At 37.0% G+C, this 21,747-nt stretch overlaps 1 protein-coding gene across 1 annotated transcript in view; it reads left to right on the forward strand.

Annotated features, from left to right (window-relative positions):
* Window positions 1–2,590: 2,590 nt before the first annotated feature.
* LOC106082771 (uncharacterized) overlaps window positions 2,591–21,747 on the forward strand; it is a 36,381-nt gene continuing 17,224 nt past the window's right edge. The window contains exons 1-2 of the mRNA XM_013245501.2: window positions 2,591–2,735; window positions 7,926–8,781. Coding sequence (XP_013100955.2) covers window positions 8,641–8,781 — 141 coding nt within the window. The 5' untranslated portion in view covers window positions 2,591–2,735; window positions 7,926–8,640. The remainder of the gene's footprint in view (window positions 2,736–7,925; window positions 8,782–21,747) is intronic.

The following is a 21,747-nucleotide window of genomic DNA, read 5'->3' on the forward strand; positions in this document are numbered from 1 at the left end:
GCGTCATATGTTGCTATACGTGCAGTAAAGTTTTTAGGGGTCGAAGCTAAAAATTTTACTTTTCGCTATGCTTTTTATACCCACCACCTTAGGATGGGGTATACTTATCAAGTCATTCCGTTTGTAACACCTGGAAATGTTCCTCCAAGACCCCATAAAGTATATTTATTCTGGATCGTCTCGACGTTCTGAATCGATCTAGCCATGTCCTTCCGTGCGTCTGTCGAAATCACGATAGCGGTCGAACGCGTAAAGCTAGCCGCTTGAAACTTTGCACAGATACTTCATATTGGTCAAGGTCGTTGGGGATTGCAAATAGGCCATATCGGTTCAGATTAAGATATAGCTCCCATATAAACTGATCTCCCGATATGACGTCTTGAGTCCTTACAGCCGCAATTTCTGTCCAATTTGCCTGAAATATATTGTGCTCTGTTATGACTTCCAACAAATGTGCCAAATACAGTTCGAATCGGTCTATAACCTGATATAGCTCCTATATAAACCGATCTCCTGATTTGACTTCTCGAAATTTTTGACCAATTTGGCTGAAATTTTGCATGTGGTGTTCTGTTACGACTTTCAACAACTGTGCCAAATACAGTCCGAAGCGGTCTATGACATGATGTAGCTCCCATATAAACCGATATTTGACTTCTTGAGCTCCTGAAAGCCTCAATTTTCATCCGATTTGACTGAAATTTTGCACGTTGTATTCCCTTATGACTTCCAAAAACTGTGCCAAGTACGATCCAAATCGGTCTATAACCTGAAATAGCTTCCATATAAACCGATCTCCCGATTTGAGTTCTTGAGCCCTTATAAGCCGTAATTTTTGTTCGATTTGGCTGAAATTTTGAATGTGGTGTTCTGTTACGACTTCCAACAACTGTGCCAAGTACGGTCCAAATCAGTCTAGAATCTGATATAGCTCTCATGTTAACCGGTCTCTCGATCATCTTTGTTCGGTTCCTAGAAGCTTCAATTATTGCTGGTTTGACAGAAGTTTGGTATGTTGAATAAAATTATGGCCTTCAACTAAATTTATTTTGTATACATTTTGGCAGAATCCATGGTGGTGCGTTCCCAAGATTCGGCCCGGCCGATCTTAGCACGCTTCTACTTTCTTCTACATTTGCTTGCAGAGCTGCATTATTCGACGCAACGATCTTCAACGCGCTCATTCTGTCTTGGCCACAAATCCTTGTATAGTGTAATTATTGGCTGTCGAGAGGGGACATTGTTCCTAAACTGCTTGCTTAATCCAAAGTAGGAACTCTTGGCTAATAGACTCTGTAGACTCCAATACAACGACAACGAGTTAGTGATGGGCATCTATCCTTTTTTGACCTTTAGTGCTTAAGTTCGGCCATATCTACACAACTTACTAAGGCCACGGTGAAAGGTCTAATAGGTATACCTTGTAAAAATAGATCAACTCATAGAAGTTTTAAAGAATTGCATACTATTTCCTAAGGTAGGTGAGGTTACCAAAAATTCTATATTGACATAGAGGCCCGAATAGGAACCAACAATACACGTATTCGATGAATGTAAGTGATTGGAGATCAGACGACCCTGTTTTTTTTTTAACTCCAAACTCCTACGATTTCCTGCGGTCCAATTTTGCCCTGAAAATTACTTGCTAATTTAGCTTAAAAACCAACAATATGTGTTATATGCCTCCACCAAGGTAAAAACATGCAAGCATCTAAACTGACACACACATACATGAAAACCTGCACACAGTGTGAATAGAAACTCACACACGCATACCAACACCCGCAATGTATAGAATGGAAGAAATAAAGTGAGGAAAAGCTGAAGACCTTAGAAATACCCGGAACTATAAATTCAGTAGGCTGTATGCGTGAGTATTCTCTTCAGTGTAAGACTCAAGTTGGTCATGTCACATTAGGTCTTATCAACATTTGTATCCTCATTCAATACCATTAAAAGGTCACAAACATTTCATGGATCGTTATTTCCAATATGAACATTTTAAAGCAACTTTCGCCTAAGTTGACTCACAGCTCTCACGCATCGAACAATTTTTAAACACCAACACCATTACATAAATGAGGAATTGAATGGCAGTAGGTAACAACCACATGTAAATGCAGGCACATATACGAAAAACAAAAACAACTAATGTGGCTGAATGCGAAATACACTCGCATGCATAATCATCATCACAATTATGAACTGACTGCTGTTGTTGTTGTTTAATCATGTTCGACTCACTAACACTCTGAAATGGCAAGCAACCATTTCCACCAATACACTCATACATATTCACAATATCGCCAGTCAGACAGTCATGGTTGTCAGAGTCGTACAGAGCAAAGGCAAAGCACAGCAAAGCAACGAGTCTACCAAGCAAATACCCATACCACAGAACCCCCCTCATACTCGCGTGGCTGAGAAACATTTGCACACCAGCTCACATATACACATGCACCCTCAGCCGTAGTCACGGACGATGACAAATATAGATGCGTTGGTGTTGGTAAGCAACGATGACTACGACGATGGGCTACACTCGCCTTCATTGCTAACACACGCCAACAGTTTCCATTTGATCTCTCGCCAGTGCAAGTGTGTGTTCTCGTGGTGTGTTAACAACCATCGAAAGTGAAAAATAATAATCAGAAATTAAAAAGCAAAGCTGCTACTCACAAAAAATATAATAACCCCTTCAGCATAACAAAGTGGATTTACAATATACGATATCTGTAAGTGAATGAATAGATGTGTGTGTGTGGATAGCGGGGGAGGTGAGAAAGTGAAACTTACAGCAGCAAACAGCCTGCAAGAAATGCATTTGTTTAAAACAAAATTATGCAAAGAAAAGACAACAAAAAAAAGCTTACCTACCATGCCATGTGAGTTATGTGTTCGTGTTGTTGTTGTTAGTACAGTTCAAAGTGTTTTCGTTGATGATGGCCAATGCCATCTAGTGGTATGGTTTTAGTCCCCATATCCCATATGCCTGTTGTAGGCTCAGTGGAAATAAAGAAAGCCCCCTAAAAAAGCTACCCAAAAAAATATTTATCAAAAGGAACAACAACAACTACATAGACATCAAAAGAAAGAAACGAGAATCGAGAATTTATGACAAAAATAAGCCCATTAAACATACGACGAAGACCTTACAAAGTACCTTCTTTCTAGATACGGACATTCATACACCAACTTACATACAAACATACTTAAGCGCGACGCTTCTATCCCATACTAACGTAACTGGCCTCACACACACACACTCTTCCACATTTTCTACTCTCATCAGTTCTTCAAGAAGAAAAATTTCATTACAAAAAAATAAAACGGGACGAAGAAAAAAAAAATAAACCCTCATCCAAAGCAAAACACATGAATACGAAAACCTGCACACATACTTTTGTACATATGGGGTATTGAACAAACATTCATGGACACATCGCGTAGCCAAGCATTATTGACACAAGCAAGCAAATCGGCCTATGCAAAAATAATCGAAAAAGGCAACTACAACTCTGCAGGCAGCAACAACAATGGAAACAAAAAAACACATTCCTATATGTACAAATGTGTGTGGAAAATACCAATGTGTAGTACTTCCCAATACAACAACACTACGCAACACAGCATAATAATAAATAAACAACACAAGAACCATAGAATAACAAAGCAAAAGCAAGAAAATATAGAAACAAAAATACTCTCTTATTAGTCGCCGCCGCAGCCAGCCGTCTGTAGTTAGTTGTTTGCTTTAGTAGGCTATTTATTGGCGGTTTTCTTAGCACTTTGTTGGCGGCGAAGTTAAGAGCGAGAGAGATTTTTCGGCGAATCTTGTAACATAAAAGAAAACGTCAAAAATGATCTTTACGAACACATGTGATATTGTAAGAAGAAGAAAACAAAAACAGCAACAACCGGTGGCGGTAAGGTATAACCACTGGTGTTATTCTCTTCAACTCATACCGTTAGGATAGTGAAGCTACTGAGGAAAGAAACAAAGATAAAACATGTGTTGTTTTAAGAGTTGCCACTTTGTGTTTTTGAATGTTTGTTACTTTGTATTTTGTTACTTTGTAACATTTCATAGAAATACTTATTTTTACGGAAAAATTTCCAGAAGTTTTGTGTGATAGAAGTTGGTAGTAAAATTTGTCTTTAAGCCTATTACTGACTTCGACTTTTGCCGAGTTTTATAAGCAAAATAGTAGCGACATGTCGCTGCGTCAATACATATTTCGCTTCAATTAATTGCCAGTGTAATTAAATGCTCGCGAAAGGGGCACCAATCAACTGTGTTTTAATGATGTTATCTTTGTTGTGTGTTGTTGTTGGGCTTTTGTTTGTGTTTTGTCAAAGAATAGTGTGCGTCGGATATCGCAATAATTTAATAGGCATTTTCGCTGCGAATGAAGTCAGCACTAGGCTTCAGAAACAAAATATTTTCAATTGTATTGCCGAAAACAATAGCCTGAAATCTTATCTAAAACAAGTAAAAGCTTGCTAAGCTCGGCCGGGCCGATTCTTGGGAAACCACAACCATGAATTCTGCTAAAAATATATGTATTCAAAATAAATTTAGTTGAAGGGCATATACAGCGGTCAAAAAAAGTATTCATCATTAGCAAAATTGATAATAAATTCACTTATTTTGGGTAATTGAAGAAAATTTAAAGTAAACAAATAATGCAGTTTTATGCAATAGTTTATTTTTCGTAATATGTTTTAAAATAAATTCAAAAAATAAATTTAATTAGCGCAAAAAATGCAATTTTATATAATAACACCAAAAACAGAACAAAAAAAGTATTCATCATTGATGTGCTATCATCAAAGTCAAATTCAAATATTATTTGGGAATCCCCCTTTTCTGTTTTATTTAGTAAAGGAGGCTTTGCCCTTGACAGCAAATATTTAATTTCATTGAAAATATAGTTTTTGTCAAAATGGGTCGTAAGCAAAACGAGGTTTCTGATGAGGTAAAAGTTTTGATAATAAAACACCACAGGAATGGTTTAACTCAAAAAACTATCAGTGAAATATTAAATAGACCACGATCTACTATACAATCCATCATCAGAAAGTGGACAGAAACGAAAACTGCTGACAATAAACCAAGATCTGGTCGACCAAAAGCACTTTCAGTTGGAGATGTGCGTTGGCTAGTGCGGCAAGTTCAGAAAACTCCGAAGACAATTGCGACCATTCTTCGTAAAAACACTATGGAATATTTAGGGAAGGAAGTTACTACACAAACAATTCGAAATACACTCAAAAGGCATAGTTACAGAGGAAGAACTGCACGTAAGAAGCCCTTTATAAATAAAATAAACCGAGTGAAAAGGCTAAACTTCGCAAAAATGTATGTAAAACAGCCCGAATCATTTTGGAAAACAGTCATTTTTGCAGACGAGAGCAAGTTTAATCTTTTTGGGTGCGATGGAAAGGTCATAGTGTACAGAAAACCAAATACAGAGCTTGAAGAACGAAACACAGTTGCTACTGTAAAACATGGTGGAGATGGTTTAATGGTTTGGGGGTGTATGGCGGCTTCAGGAGCGGGAAATCTTGAAATTATTAATGGAGTAATGGATCATAAGTATTACATTGACATTTTAAAGAGGAATTTAAAAGATAGTGCTGTAAAACTTGGGCTTGGTAATAACTTTTAATATTATCAAGATAATGACCCCAAACATTCTGCTTTAAATACCAAGATGTGGATGCTGTATAACTGCCCCAAAGTCATTAAAACTCCTCCTCAAAGTCCCGACTTGAACCCAATTGAACATCTTTGGGAACATATCGAACGCAAATTGAGAACGCGCAATTTTTCGAGCAAGAGTCAAATGCAACAGGTGATAATGGAGGAATGGACTAATATAGACCAAAATATAACCGCTAAATTAGTCCAATCGATGTCAAACCGTTTAAAAGAAGTTATAAGACGCGGTGGTCGAATAACAAAGTATTATTTTTTTTAAATTATGTTATTTATTTTTTTGTTTTTTTGCAATGATGAATACTTTTTTTGTTTAATTTTTTGTGTTCAGCTGTAAAATGGCCCTTTTTGTTCCAATAAATACTATTTTTTTCTTTAAAAACAATGAAATTGTGTACATATATATCACACAAGCACTACTGCATCATTAGTTTAATATGTTTTTATTCCAATTGTCTTTTGTAGACTTATTAAAAAAAAAACATTGAATGATGAATACTTTTTTTGACCGCTGTATGTAATTTTATTCTACAAATTCTATTCTACTTCTGTCAAACCAACAAAAATTAAAGCTTATAGGAAACGAACAAGGATGATCGAGGGAGCGGCTTACGTGGGAGCTATATCAGATTATAGACTGACTTGGAACGTATTTGGCAAAGTTGTTAAAAGTCGCGACAGAACACCGAATGCAAAATTTCAGCCAAATCGGACAAAAGTTGCGACTTATAAGGGCTCAAGAAGTAAAATCGGGAGATTTTGGGAATTATATCAGTTTATATACCGATTTAGACCGCACTTGGTACAGTTGTCGAAAGTCAAAGCAGAACATGCAAGACCCTGTCAGCGTTTCAGCTTGGCTGATTCGGTCCCTACCCCTTAGAAATACAGGGTGCGCCAGAGAAACTTGTTTATTTGAAAAAACTCCCGAGCGGTGAGTTAAGCGAGAGGGCCGCATCTAGTGGTGGAAGTCCCCAAGTTTGTATCTCTCTGCCATCATGCTCTGGTCTAAAGAGCGGGCCGTCGAGAGCTTCTTTTCTAACGCTCGCTTACTTCTTGCTATACAATGTGCTATCCGCGCTCGCTTTGAAATTCCTCCTCAGAGACTCGTTCACGGCCGTAATTCGATTCTGTCGTGAATTAACTAACTTAAGTGTGGAAGTGTCGTAAAAACCAGAAATGGACATCAACAGACCATCAGAACTCCGAAAAATATCGAATAAATACCGAAAACTAGGGAGCCTTTTATATGATCCAGGAATTTTCTACTACAAGGCTTTCGGAGTATATACACGTCCTATGGAGACCTTTTGGGGCGGGAAATCCACTCAAAGATTTTTTCCCGCATGTGTATCAAAATCATGCTCCATTCCAAAATACTTGTCGTTTGAGCCCCATTTTGCCTTGGTCGGTAAATACGTCCTGTACAGGAGCCACCTTAGGGGTAGAGCGACCGCCCAGACATTTAGACCTAAAAATCGATACAAGATCCGTGCTCTGCCCTTAAATACCTTATATATGAGGCCCGTATCGGTCGGTAAATTTGTCCGTTTTAGAATGTGTTTAGGGGGAGGGACGGACCACCAAATCTTGGCCTTTAACTATCCTTTGGGTCTATAAACCTCTGGCGGGCTTCGAAGGTGAGGCGGTCCCCCACGCACTTGACCAAGGAGTTTTGTTTTTGAGTCACTATAAGAGCGCAAACATAATTTCGCTTGAATTGCGTTTTTGAAAATTATAAATGTCACACAACGTTATGTACATTGGTATGTATTGTTTACATAATATGTAATATGTATTATATACAGTATGGCCCTTAAAGTTTAACCAGTTGTTAGGTCAGTGTAACTTTAACAGAGATATGAAGAATTGCTACCAAGTTGCATACACTTTTTTTGACATTAAACACTTTATGGGACTTTGTCACTTTTGATTTTGGGCAAGTGCGGTTTTGCAAAAAATCTTCCGTAATCTTAAGAATAAATTATAATCTTAAGAATAAATAAAAATTACATATAGCGAAAACTGTAACTCACATGCATATAGATTTGAACTGTAATAAATCCAAAAAAAACCTAATGAGTTCGACCAATAACAGAGAAAACAAAAAAAAATTGTTTTCCATCAGTTCTTAATATCAATAATTTCAAATGTAAATTTGTTATACATACTCATTTACTTAATCATTTCTCTTTTTCAACAGAAACTCAAACAGGTGGCAACAGTAGTGGTTTTTACAGAACTGTAATATTCCTCTCTCACTGGCTGAGTGATAAAGAAAACAATTACAAAGTTAATGTGGGTGTCTGATGGAGCACACTTCCAGATGTAGTGGTGAGAGAATATTTGTTGCTCATAGAAGAGAAATGCTACAGTGCTCCGCAATGTGCAATGACAAATGTATGGAATAAAGTGGAAAGTGAAAGAAATATTTATGTAGTTAACACACTCATGTCAAGTGAGCAGAGCAAACGAGCCAAACAAAAATAAACTCACTCATATACGGACGCACACATAGGCGTGGAAAAAAACATCAGCCTGAATGAAAGCAACAAACATTATAGAATGAGATTGTAAGAAAACAAAGTAGAAACAAAAGAGAAATACAAAGTGTCAAATCACAATACAAAAGTGAGGCGACAAGAGCACAGCAAAACACAACGGTTAATATTCTAGTGAAATAAAACCCATATATATTTGTATATATATTGAACAGAACAACGCAATGTGAAGAATGAATGAAATTCAAATTAGTTGTAAAACAGTTTAACTGAAATATTAAGTGTAGTAGTTTAGTTAAACAGTGCCTAAATTACTAGTGAGTGAATAACAAACTGAGTCAGAGGCAAAACGTAATTGTGGAAACGAAATTTATATTAAAAACCCCCCAATCAACACCGCGCCACATTTCTGCGATCATGGATTTCCAATCAAATTTGGAGTTTTTATGCCGCGTTTGTGCTGCCAATACCAAAGGCAAAAACTCCGTGGCTGAATGTGTTTACATTTTAAAAACACCTGGACTACGAGACAAATTGGATAAATTTCTCTACTTAAAGGTGAGTTGAAGTTTTTTTTTTGTGTTTTCACTAGGGTCTTGTAGGAGTTGGGGCCATATAAGTTTTACGTAATTTTTTTTAAGCTACACGCTGTGTGAAATAAATTCGCAATAATGTTTGTATGCACACACACACGCATAGTCATACATTGGCATACGAAATCAATGCAAGTTGTTTTGGTATGCTTTTTTGTTTTATTCGCCGCTGTTGTATCGTATAAAGGTTTTACGTTTTTTGTTTTGCTCTTTATTCACTCACCTAAACTCACTACCAAACAACTTTGCACACATATAAATAGAATGGACAAAGTGAAACTATTTGTAGGGTTGCCCTTTAATACATAAATAGAAAATTTCCCTACTCTTATCCAAACCAATGCTATGGAACAGGGATTTATTTACAAATTTGAGTTTTATGCTATGCTAGGGTGCACCCCAGATTTATTTCATTTTTTTGCATCCCACCTAATTTAAACTCTAGGAACACGAATATGAAGTTGTTTTTGGGGCAAAAACCCCGGGGCCCCCTATGGCAATATGGGTATCACATGGAAGGTATTGTCAAGTAGATTACGAATATGCCAAAACATGTATAAAAATTGGACCAGGGAAGGACCTAAGGGGTCATAAAAATTTTGCACCTTGTTAACATAGATAATATGGTTATCAAATGAAAGGTACGAAGGTTTAGATTAAGATGGGTTTACTAAAAAAATGTCGTTATCAACTTGACAATACCTTTCATTTGAAAACCATATTGTCTAGGTTGGAACTAGGGAACTTTTTGTCTTTAAAGAAAATTTCATGCAACCAATTTCACATAAATTTTGTCTTTAGAGAAAATTTCTTTAAATTTTGTCTTTGGAAAAAATTTCATCATAATTTTGTCTTTAGAGAAAATTCATGAAAATTTTTCTTTAGAGAAAATTCAATGAAAATTTAGTCTTTAGAGAAAATTTCTTGGAAATTTTGTCTTTAGATAAAATTTCATGGAAGTTTTGTCTTTAGAGAAAATTTCATGGAAGTTTTGTGGAAATTTTTGTCTTTAGAGAAAATTTCATGGAAGTTTTGTCTTTAGAGATTTCATAGAAATTTTGTCTTTAAAGAAAATTTCATGAAAATTATGTCTTTAGAGAGAATTTCATGGAAGTTTTGTCTTTAGAGAAAATTTCATAAACATTTTGTTCTAGAGAAAATTTCAACATTTTGTCTTTAGAAAAATTTTATAGATTTATATCTTTTAAAAAATTTTGTCGTTAGAGAAAATTTCAGAAAAGTTTTAACTTATAGAAAATTTAATAGTTAACAAATTTTTCAACTTTCCCGTGTTGCTTTTGAGCTTAAAGTTGAATCGGGCGGCACTCAATGATGTGCAAGAAGTCTTTTGCCTGTTCCTTAATGGAATGTTAGTGGGCAATTATTCAAAGATACTTGGCGCCACATTTGGCAGCATTTACTCCACAGGAGTAAAAATAAATCCATAAGTCGCTTTCCGGCAGCACTATGTCCAGCAGCCGTCCCAACCACCAAGAAAAGCGGCCGCTGCCCGGAAATGTCGATTAGATCTTCAAGTTCTAGTTCCATAAAAGTAGGCCTTTAGATAAAACGTCGTATCAGCCTGACCACCACAGCATTCATACGTTTAAGCCACCTTAACTCCTTTTGGCAAGGAAAAACGCCAACATGCTGGATGTGTGCCCCGCATGCAACCAGGGACAACACGCCACAATTAATCTGTCTACCAGACCACTCTGGAAGCATCTAATTTAGCCAACGATTTTTGGATGAAGACGAAAGTTGTTATCACAACACATAAATATGGTGACAAGCTGTAGGCCATAATTGTGCACTATTAAAATACAAAAACTAAAACAAACATTACAAAAGCAACAGTAAATTTGTTTGTAAACTTTTTATCAACTTTTATAACTTTTTTTTGCTTATTCTTCCATTTTATGTTCTTTTTCCACAAGATAATAGTAAAATGTTTAGCCAAAATAAAACAGCTGAAGCAAAACAGCTGTTTTCGAGAATTCGAAATTCCCTCTCCCAAAAATTTCCTCTCCCCATTCAATCAGAATAGGAGGATTTTATTCGAGGGAGAAATTAATTCTCTGGGAATTTATTCCCATGGAGTTTCCAGAATTGAGCTGAACATTTTTGCCTTTGGTCAATGTTACTATTTAACTAATTGCACTAGTTGATAACTATAATCACTGTATCTATCCTCATAATTTTTATAATTCCAGATGTTTTTTTATACAAAGACTTTAACTTACTGAAGTTAATTCTACAAATTCCAATTCCAATTTGCAATTCCAGATGTTTTTTTATACAAAGACTTTAACTTACTGAAGTTAATTCTACAAAACTCAGCTCAACAAAGCTAATGGAAAACATTCTTCCAATTACCCGGTTTCGCATAATTGAAATCATCGGATAATTGAAATAAATTTCTTCTTGTATTTTGCTGTTTTCAACTAAGCGGATTTGACTGCCGTTGGCAACACTGCTATTATAACATTGGCATATATTTTTCTGCTGCAACACACATATTTGTGTGTGAGTGTAACTTTTTGCCCAATATTGGCATACATATGCTTAAGTTTGATGCGTTTGTATGTATGCCTTATGTTGTTGATGAGATGACGATGTTGGCGCTGTCAACTGCATTGCTATTGGTATTTTCGCTTAACATCTGATGGGTACAAGAGTAGTTAACTGTTGTTTCTCAGGCATAGTGGAAGCTAGACAACTTTGTTTTGTTGTTGTTGTTGGTGGTACGCGAATTGCATTTCGCTATTGTATATTTATTTTTTAGTCTTTATTATTCTCTCACTCTCTTTTTTCTCTCATGGGGGTTTTGTTAGTAATTTTGAGAGATACCACCATGCTGATCATATTGTTTGTTTGATCTGTAGTAATAGTCGAATAAAAACAAGTTATTTTAGCTTTGCTCCGGCATTGTTTTGATTGTTTTTCTTTTTGTTTTGCGTTTCTCGTTTATGGATACTTACTATGCAAAAAATTTGCAATTTTTATATCCACCACTAATGGATAGGGGGTAGTCATTCCGTTTGCAACACATCGAACACCGTCTGAGTGTCCGTCATTTGTAATCACGCTACAGTCTTTAAATACCGAATTGAAATTTTGCACCGACTCGTAGGTATTTCTTCTATACGCAAGTAAAGTTATTGAATGGGCCAAATCGGATATTTGGATACATATATCTGCCATATAGGCCGAGCTGGCGATTGCGGCTCTTAAGCCCATTAAAGCTGCATATTTTGTCCAATTTCGCTGAAATTTCATATAGACCGATCTGCCTACTTGAGTCTTAGGCCCATAACAGCCGCATTTCAAGGGCGAATTTTTATGAGTTATAGGAAAGTTTTTCAAAAAAACAACACATAAAATTCAGAAAAATTCATGAAATCTTTATTTAAATCAATAGTACGGTCCATATAATTCAATGTTTAAGAACTATTTCATGCAAATGTTGACCGTGACTGCGCCTCAAGTGGTTCATCTGCTTAGTCCAATTTTTTCATACTCTTTCCAACATTTTGACCGGTATCTCACGAATATATGCTTGAATGTTGTCTTCCAAAGCGTCAATTGTAGCAGGCTTGTTTGTATAGACATGAACTTTAACATAGTCCCACAAAAAATATTCTTAAATCGCACGATCTAGACGGCCAATTGACCGGTCCCCAACGTGAAAATAAAATTTGTTCACCGAACTTGCCTCTCAATAAGTCCATTCTTACGCGTGCTGTGTGGCACCGTCTTGTTGAAACCACATGTCATGCAACTCTAGCTCTTGCATTTTGGGCAAAAAAAAAGTTGGATATCATCTCACGATAGCGCTCACCATTCACAGTTACGTTACGATTCGCATAATATTTGAAAAAGTACGGTCCAATGATACCAACTGCCCATAAAACGCACCAAATTAGGGCTTTTTCTGGAAGCGTTGGTAGCTCTTATAATGCTTCTGGCTGATCTTCACTTCAAAATCGACAATTCTGTTTAATTACGTACCCATTGAGCCAAAAATGAGCTTTGTCGATGGAAGGGAAGAAGCGCGCAATGAACTTTCTTAACAGAGCACGCATTTTGATAAAAAAATGCAATAATTTGCAAGAGTTGTTCGTTTGCAAAACGATTCATGGTTAAATTATGGACCGAACTCAAGATGTTTGACATTAAAACAAAACACGAAACGTGCGTGTGCTTTTGAAACCAGTGTTGCCAAAAAGATAATTAATAAAAAATCACCCTTTATTAGCCAATTTCGCTGAAATTCGTAATAGAGGATTTTATTAGGCCCGTCAATATCCTAAATAAGTACATATGGTCCAGATCGGAATATATTTGGATATGGTTCCCATATAGACCGATTTGCCGACTTCGCCGAAATTTCGAACAGTGGGCTGTATCAAGATTCCCGCTATCTGTCCGGAATATGGTCCAGATCGGGTTATATTTAGATATAACTGCCATTAGACCGCTCTTCAGCCTTAAGGACTAGTGAAAATAATGCGACCGATTCTTATATATCCTACATAATTTATCCTATTTAATCTTCATGCGCTCTAGATTTTAAACTTTGGTTGACGGTTGTTTGACTACATATTTGGCATTTATCGATTTTTTTAAAGTACATACCTACTCTTAACTTTTTTCGAGACACCCTTATGTACACACATGTGAAACACAACGTAGAGCAAGAAAAAAAAAATATCCCATTAAAATAAACTTCAGAGAAGAAAAGAGAAAAATCGGCATTTAGCGGTAACACGATCTCGAACAATACTTTGAATCAAATACGAACGCAGCTACAACACTGTGTATACTAACACATGAGCAATTTACCAATGCTTGTGAGATATGTTTGTGTGCATTCAGCGAAAAAATATTGTGAAAATAAGCAGAAAATAGAATGTGCGATTAAAAACAACAATAACAATAATGTATCAATATCGATGAGGACAATGGATCCCAGCTTGCTCTCTCATTTCAGTGTGCAAAGAACAAAAAAAAAAATAATGGAAAAATAAGTAATTGTTGATTTAAGCTATACTTTAGTACTTAACTCTTGGTTCTCTAATCGGCACTTCACGTGAACAACTGTCAAACTCAGTAAAAAAAACATTTAAACTAAAAACGTAAAATTAATACATTTATTTTTTACGTTAATGGCTTAAAATGAGTACTTGAAAACAATTAATCCTAGTGTAATGTGAATATAAGATGAGTTAGTACAAAGAAGTCAAAGCGTGCTAAGTTCGGCCGGCCGAATCCAGGGAACCCACCTCCATGGATTCTTCTAAAAATTTATAAAAAATAAGTTTATATGGGAGCTATATCAGGTTTTAGACCGTTTTGGACCGTACTTAGCACAGTTATTCAGCCAAATCGGACAAAAATTGGGAGAGTGCAATACACACTAATTTTAAGAATCGCCAGATCTCGGAGATGAATGGTGCGATTTAAGCGAAATTGTGTGCTATCTTATAGTAGCCTAAAAGCAAAAATTTGGTGTCCAAATTTCGGATGGCGTACCAAGGGAGCCGCCCCACCCCCAAAACCTGCCAAATATAAATATAGACCAATCACTACAATATTGGACTCAAATGAAAGGTATTTAAGATAAGAAATCCAATTATCGGCCCATGAATTTGGGGGACCACCCCAACCCCTAAAACACCCCTAAATCGGACATATTTACCGATCATGGCAGTATGGCACTCAAATGAAAGGTGAGTAGAATACGAATCCCCTGAGATTAAAAATCCCTTGAGATAAAAAACGATGTTGATATCCAAATTTGAGGCCAATGGCAATATGGGGTTCAATAAAATATTTGAGAGTAGAGCACGATAGTGATATATTTTCAGGGCTAAGTGTTTGGGGAACCACCCCACACCTCTAAAGCGGACATATTTACCGATCAATGTGGGGCTCAAATGAAAGGTATTGGGGATTAGAGAACGAAATTGATACCCACTTTCGGGACCAATTTTCTGGAGATCTACTACTTTCCCAAAACACCCTACAAACAGCAATTATTTACTGAACTCGCAATATGGGGCTGAAATTAAGGTATTTGAGAGTAGAATACGAATCGAATATTTGGGAATAGAAAACGAATTTGATAACCAATATTGGAGCCAAGGGGACTCCTCATACCCTTAAACCAATCGCAATATGGGGTTTAAATAAATGGTATTTGAAAATGGAACACGATGGTAACATTTTTTTTTTCAGGACTAAGTGTCTGGGGGACCACCACAGAAAACATCCCCAAATCGGACATACATATTTACCTATCATGGCAGTATGGGGCTCAAATGAAAGGTATTTGGGAGTAGAGCACGAAATGCATACCCAGTTTCGGTAGTCCACGGTGGGATCCGCACCACCCCCTTAACGCGCCAATCACCACCCTAGCGGCCTTCCCACTCCCAAAATCCCCATGGGAATATCGGGCTCAAATAAAGTCGTTTAAGAATGGAGTTTATCTAACATCCAAACTTAAATGACCCTTAATCCTCCGAACTAATTCATAGGCCAATAAAGGTAATATAATTTAATTGTCGAAATAAATATTCAAAGGATAACCTTGTTCCATATTAAATAAATAAAGGCGCAGAGGAGCGGGCCCTCTTCAGCTAGTAATTCATAAAATCAGATATTGTCCGGCTGCAAACTGTACACTGAACGAAGTTTGTTATTCAAAACAGCAAAGTTATTTGCCAACAAAAAAGTTTTTGTCTGCTGAAAATGGAAAAGCCAATATGACAGCTGTTTCAGGAAAAAAAGGCCCCACTTTTTTGAGTGTACTATAAACGTTGACGTGTCGCGAGAAATTAAAATTAGTCGATGTGTGCATATGCCCATCTATGTTTTAAGGAGTCTTAAATCCCAGATTCATTATCGAATATCTACTGCTTATAAAAATGTTATATGTCGTCACATATAGCATACATGTATACTGTCCATACACACATCAACTAATATTTGGATGCAACAGGTTCTACACATACAGAAACTTGTTTTCCTTCACCTTGACCATTCTATGATCAACTGTAGACTTTTCACCCTTGCTTAGTGCATTTCTAGAGTGGATAGAATAGCAAAAAACTACAATGGCAACAAAAAAAAAAAAAAAAAAAACCATATGAGATTGAGATGAGCAAACGCAATTCAGCAAAGAATTGCGTTTGCTCACCAGACACAAATGTATGGTTTTTTATTTCTACGCAATGATCACCAAAATGGACAACAAAATTGTTTGTAATAAGTAAATTAGGGTGGAACGTGCAAATATATGGTTATGTTTCAAAAAATTTTATGAACGATAAAACTCATAACAGAATACTATCAAGAAGTCAAATCGGGAGATCGGTTTATATGGGAGCTATATCAGGTTATAGGCCGACTCGGACCGTACTGTACACAGTTTTTGGAAGTCACAAAGGAAAACCAAATGCAAAGTTTTAGCTAAATCGGACAAAAATTGCGGCTTTCCATAAAGTACATATTTAATTGGTCGTCCCGACGTTCTGAGTCGATCTGCGTCATGATATTTTAAGTCAATCAAGCCCTGTCCTTCCTTCCGTCTATCTGTCTGTCGAAAGCACGCTAACTTTCGAACGAGTAAAATACTTCTTACTGGTGTAGGTCGGTTGGGATTGTAAATGGGCCATGTCGGTCCATGTTTTTATATAGCTGCCATGTAAATCGATCTTGGATCTTAACTTCTTGATCCACTAGAGGGTGCAAATCTTATCCGATTTGACTGAAATTTTGTATAAGGTGTTTTGTTATGATTTTCAACAACTATGCCAAATATGATTTAAATCGGTCTATAACCTGATATAGCTGCCATATTAACCGGTCTGGGGTCTTGACTTCTTGAGCCTCTAGAGGGCGCAATTCCTATCCGATTTGGCTGAAATTTTGTATAAAGTGTTTTGTTATGACTTCCAACTACTGTGCTTAGTATGGTTCAAATCGGTAAATAACCTGATATAAACCGATTTGGGAACCAAAGCTATTTTGAGCAAACGACTCGTTTTCCCTTTATAATGCTCTGAAAATTACTCTTTTTTTCGTTTACAATTTTTAGGGCAAAACGACTCGTTTGCCACAAAAACGAGTCATTTTAAACATGCGAGTCCAAATAAATGCCTAAATTGTGATAAAGAAACACATCCCTGCATAATATATAAAAAAATAAAAAATCTAATTTTTTCCAAAAAATATGCAACTTTTTCGATTAAAATCTAGTACTGACTTCATTCACAGCGAAAATGCCTCTTAAATTATAGCGAAATACGACGGACTCTTTTTTTTTGTCAGAACACAAACAAACGTCAAACAACAAAGACAACTGTATGGAAGAAGCAGAGTTGATTCGGCACATTTCGTAAACATTTAATTACATTTGCAATTAAAATTGTGCGAAATTTATCCTAATGTAGTGACATGTCACTACAATTTTGCTCATAGAACTCAGTTCCACTTGTACGGAATTTGTTCGCATTATCTTCGTTACCATTTTTTTATAGTCAGAACTAGGCTTAAATCGAGCTTTTATTACATCGAAAATACATATGACAATACATGCCGATTAGAGCGCGCTCTATTCGTATTCGACGTACATAAGACAAATCTTATGAATACAGAAAGTGACAGCTCATATGACATGTCTTATCGTCTAATGTCAGCTTAAACAGAAAAGTTTAAAATGTCATATCGACTTAGTGATTGAAGAATGCAACAAAGAACGGAGACCGCTGACACTTTAAAATACCACGCACAGCGACATTGTGTGTGTGGCATTTTGAAGTGTCAATGGCACACTCCACCTCTCATATTTAGAAAACGTATATAACACGGAATGGTGTTGTACAATACAACTGGTATTAGGTTTGTTCGCGTACTTTTCCAGCAAAAATTTGCAGAGAATACGAGCAACATTTACCTTATTTCGTTATTTTTGTTTTTTTGAATAAGGCAGTTGATTGTCACAAAACATCTGATCAAAGCTGCGTTTACACTGCTCCTTAAATCAGGATTTAATGGCCCGATCATCTGTTTTCCCTTATAAAATCAGCTGACGAGAGCCATAAATTATATATCGGCGTTTTAAAAGTTTACATCGAAAAGTAACCAAACAAGAGTGGGGAAGTTTCCTCCCTCTGGAAATTTCTCTAAATATTCCTCTTATGATCCTTTCATTTTAGGTGTATAGTCTATTCGGCAATATTACTGACAAGACTGTGAGCAATATTATTGTAGAATATTTCAACCCTCAACCGGCTCACTAAAGGGGTCTTTTTCGTAACTTTTTCAAAAAAGCGTTAAAAGCTCATTTAAAATTAATTTATAGGTCTCTGAAGACACCAAAACCCAAATCTTAACCTAAAAGCCAAAAATCGATTTAAATATAAAGTACATTTTAGGGTTAAATTATTATTATTGTTGTTGTTGTAGCGGTGTGTTATACACTGAAGCGGCAGCCCTTGCCGATGAAGGAGTCCATCGTGTAAACCCGGTACGCACAACCGGCTGCCATGAGATAGGGTTAAAGTATTACCTTTTTCTAATTTGCTATCAGATTTGCCAATAAAACTTCATAGTAGAAGGATTAGGTCAAAGACAAAAATGTTCCTTTTGTTGGGGGTCTAATACTCTTAAAGGGGACTCACTTTTTAAAATTTTGGAGAAAAATTTAATATGTTCTGCTATTGACTACAACTGGTACAAGAGTCAAAGGATCTGCACCAAATTTGCAAATGTAGGGAAAAATTGGGCTTTCGTCCGATTGCCTCCAATCGCCAGATCAGGCTATATGGCAGCTACATACAATTATGAACAGTTCTGGTCCATACTCGGGTGCTGAGAGGTACAATGCAGCTCACTGTAATGGCGGAAAAGGGTAGTAAATCTGGAGACAGCTTTATCCGACATTGTTGTTCATCGAAATCGGGGCAATATAGAATTTTTACTAATTCAAGAATTGTTATCGGGAAATCGGTATAATGGGTGCTATATCCATATATAGGTCATCTTTAACTACACAAATTTGCCCATGAACATTCCATTAAGGAATAGGGGCAAACATCTTATAAACAAACATCTTATAATAAAGTTTAAGCTCAATGATAAGGAGCCTCCGTTTTACAGCCGAGTCCGAATGACGACACCTATTTGCGGAGAAGTTTTTACACGGATTTCATACCAAATGGTACAGTACCTTACATATGTCACCAGCATTAGGAGAGGATAAATACTGCTGAAAATTTTTCCACCGTTCTCTTCAGTATTCAGATCCGGTCATTCAGAGTTATAGGCGAGCTTGCGCTACGGTGGCCTCCATCCTTAACAATGACCTATATTTTTATAGGCTATAGAGTGATTTCAACCGAATGAATCTATAAACCTTAAGACGATCTGGTTTTGGTTGCATTTTTGGCTTGTAGAACTTTTGGTAGGTTTTGGTCGCGTTTGGTAGGTTTTTTCTTAAAAGTTGGTAGGAAATCATTTTCTTGTGTCGCAACACTGTATCCAACACCATAGGATGGGAGTATACTAATCTAGCCATTCCGTTTGTAACACCTCGAAATATTGATCTGCAACCCCATAAAGTATATATTCTGAATCGTCTCGACAATTTAAGTCGATCTAGCCCTGTCCATCCGTCCGTCTGTAGAAATCACGATAGCGGTCAAACGCGTAAAGTTAGCCGCTGGAAATTTCGCACCGATACATCTTTTTGATGTATTTCGTTGGGGATCGCTAATAGGCCATATCGGTTAAAATTTGGATATAGCTCCCATATAAACCGATCTCCCGATTTTACTTCTTAAGCCCTTGCAAATTGCAAATTTTGCTCAAAAAATACTGAAAATTTTTTTCTGATGGTCTCGCCAGAATTCGAACCCAGGCGTTCAGCGTCAAAGGAGAACATGCTAACCTCTGCGCTACGATGAGCTCTTAAATGCCGCAATTTTTGTCCGATTCCGCTAAAATTTTGCAACTGGTGTTCTTATGGCTTTCAATAACTGTACTAAGTAAAGTCCAAATCGGTCTATAACCTGGTATTGCTCCCATATAAACCGATCTGTCGATTTGACTTCTTGAGTCGTTACAAACAGGAATTTTTGTCCGATCTGGCTGAAATTTTGCGCACTGCGTTCTGTTGCGACTTCCAACAACTGTGCCAAGTACGGTCCAAATTAGTCTATAACCTCATATAGCTCCCATACACACCGGTCTCTCGATTATCCTTGTTCGGTTCGTGGAAGCTTTAATTTTTGCTGATTAGACAGCTGTTTGGTATGTAGAATAAAATTATGCCCTTAAACTAATATCATAATGGGACACTTAGGACTACGAGCTCACTTATGTAAAATCGGTGCGACAAGTGATAGCATGTGTAGGGCATACGGGGAAGATGATGAGAGGTTGGAGCATTTCTTTTGTCATTGCCGCGCTTTCGCGTCAAATAGATAACGGTACTTAGGTGGAGACACAATACCAGACATGAACCAACTTAGGGGAGTGGTATTGAAAACAATTAAGGATTTTGTAAGTAGCACGGAATTCCTAACTTAAAATTTTCTTTTTAGAGGTTACTTTATAGTTTTTAGAGCGCACAACAAGCCGATTACTGGAATATTAATACAAAATTCCAGAAGAAGAAATTTCCCCCTCTTGCTTGGTTGGTTATTCTTCGATGTAAACTATGAAAACGCCCATACATGTGTTTTTTCTTTTTGTTGAATTTTGTTCCACAGTGTTATCAAACTCAAAATTTTGCTCAAATTTGCAAAAATGTTTGAGTACGCGAACACACCTATTAAGATCAGTGTGCAACGCACTACTACAAGAACAACAACCAAACATATGGGTGGTACACCGTCTACTGAATATAAACATAGGCTAACCAGAACAATGCATAAATTCACACACACAAACATAATAGCAGATACGTAAGATATCAATGTAAGCAGAGAATCAATTCTAAAAAATGTACATAAAAGGCCGGAGTTCATGGAGGCAGCAATCAGTATTGATTTGATCTTCAAGTCGAGGCCGAATGCGATTTCTCCACCTAAGAAGACTTAACACATCATTTTTATTTCAAACCCAGGCTTTACATTCAGCCTTAAGAAGGTGTCACACCATTCGATGTAAGAAAAGAGGCTCTACGTATATGCTTTGTCAACCAACTACAGACTTCAAGTTTCAGACTTACTGGCTTATAGTGGTATTAATGTCAAGGTTTGTTTTTGTAGCCAAGTTCGCCGTAAGTGTACAATTTATTCTTTCTAAGATCATTCTTAACCGGCTGATATCTTCCGACGCAACTCCAGAAATGTGGTGGCTTTAATTGCAGCGGTCCATAAGCGTTCTGGAGTTAGATTAGTTGCTTTCTCCAAACATGTACAAGGTTGTGGAGGTGGCGATCCTCATCAAGCTCTCTTGTGTGAGCAAACTCGTTCCGGTCCAAAGGACCGATCGCCGCATTAACAAGGCGGCAATTGGTTATTTAAAGACGCCAATAACTCGCCTTGTCATATCGAGCATCATAGGCACTCAGTATTCGTGCAAGAGCCGGTGCCACCCGGCCTCTCACTGAGACTCTCCGTTCGATAACGCTGATTGTCCGCGACTGCCGCTGCAGCTACTCCGTATGGAGCATTGGTATCCGCAACCTGTAGCCTGGTAGCTCGCAGCTAAGCTTCTCGTGACAGCAATGAACACCACACAGATCGGACCTCAGTGTTCCAGCCTATGTGGTGCTTACAGCTATCCCGTTCCGTGTTTTAAAGGTGATTAGGGGTCATGGCGTCCTGTGTTGCGTGTAGAGCAAATTTTGGGGATGGTATCGTCTAACCTTGAGTGATAAGATTAAAATTTGCTACACCATGTGAATGTTAATTGA

Source organism: Stomoxys calcitrans, chromosome 3 (genome assembly GCF_963082655.1).
Source record: "Stomoxys calcitrans chromosome 3, idStoCalc2.1, whole genome shotgun sequence".
Taxonomy (NCBI): domain Eukaryota; kingdom Metazoa; phylum Arthropoda; class Insecta; order Diptera; family Muscidae; genus Stomoxys; species Stomoxys calcitrans.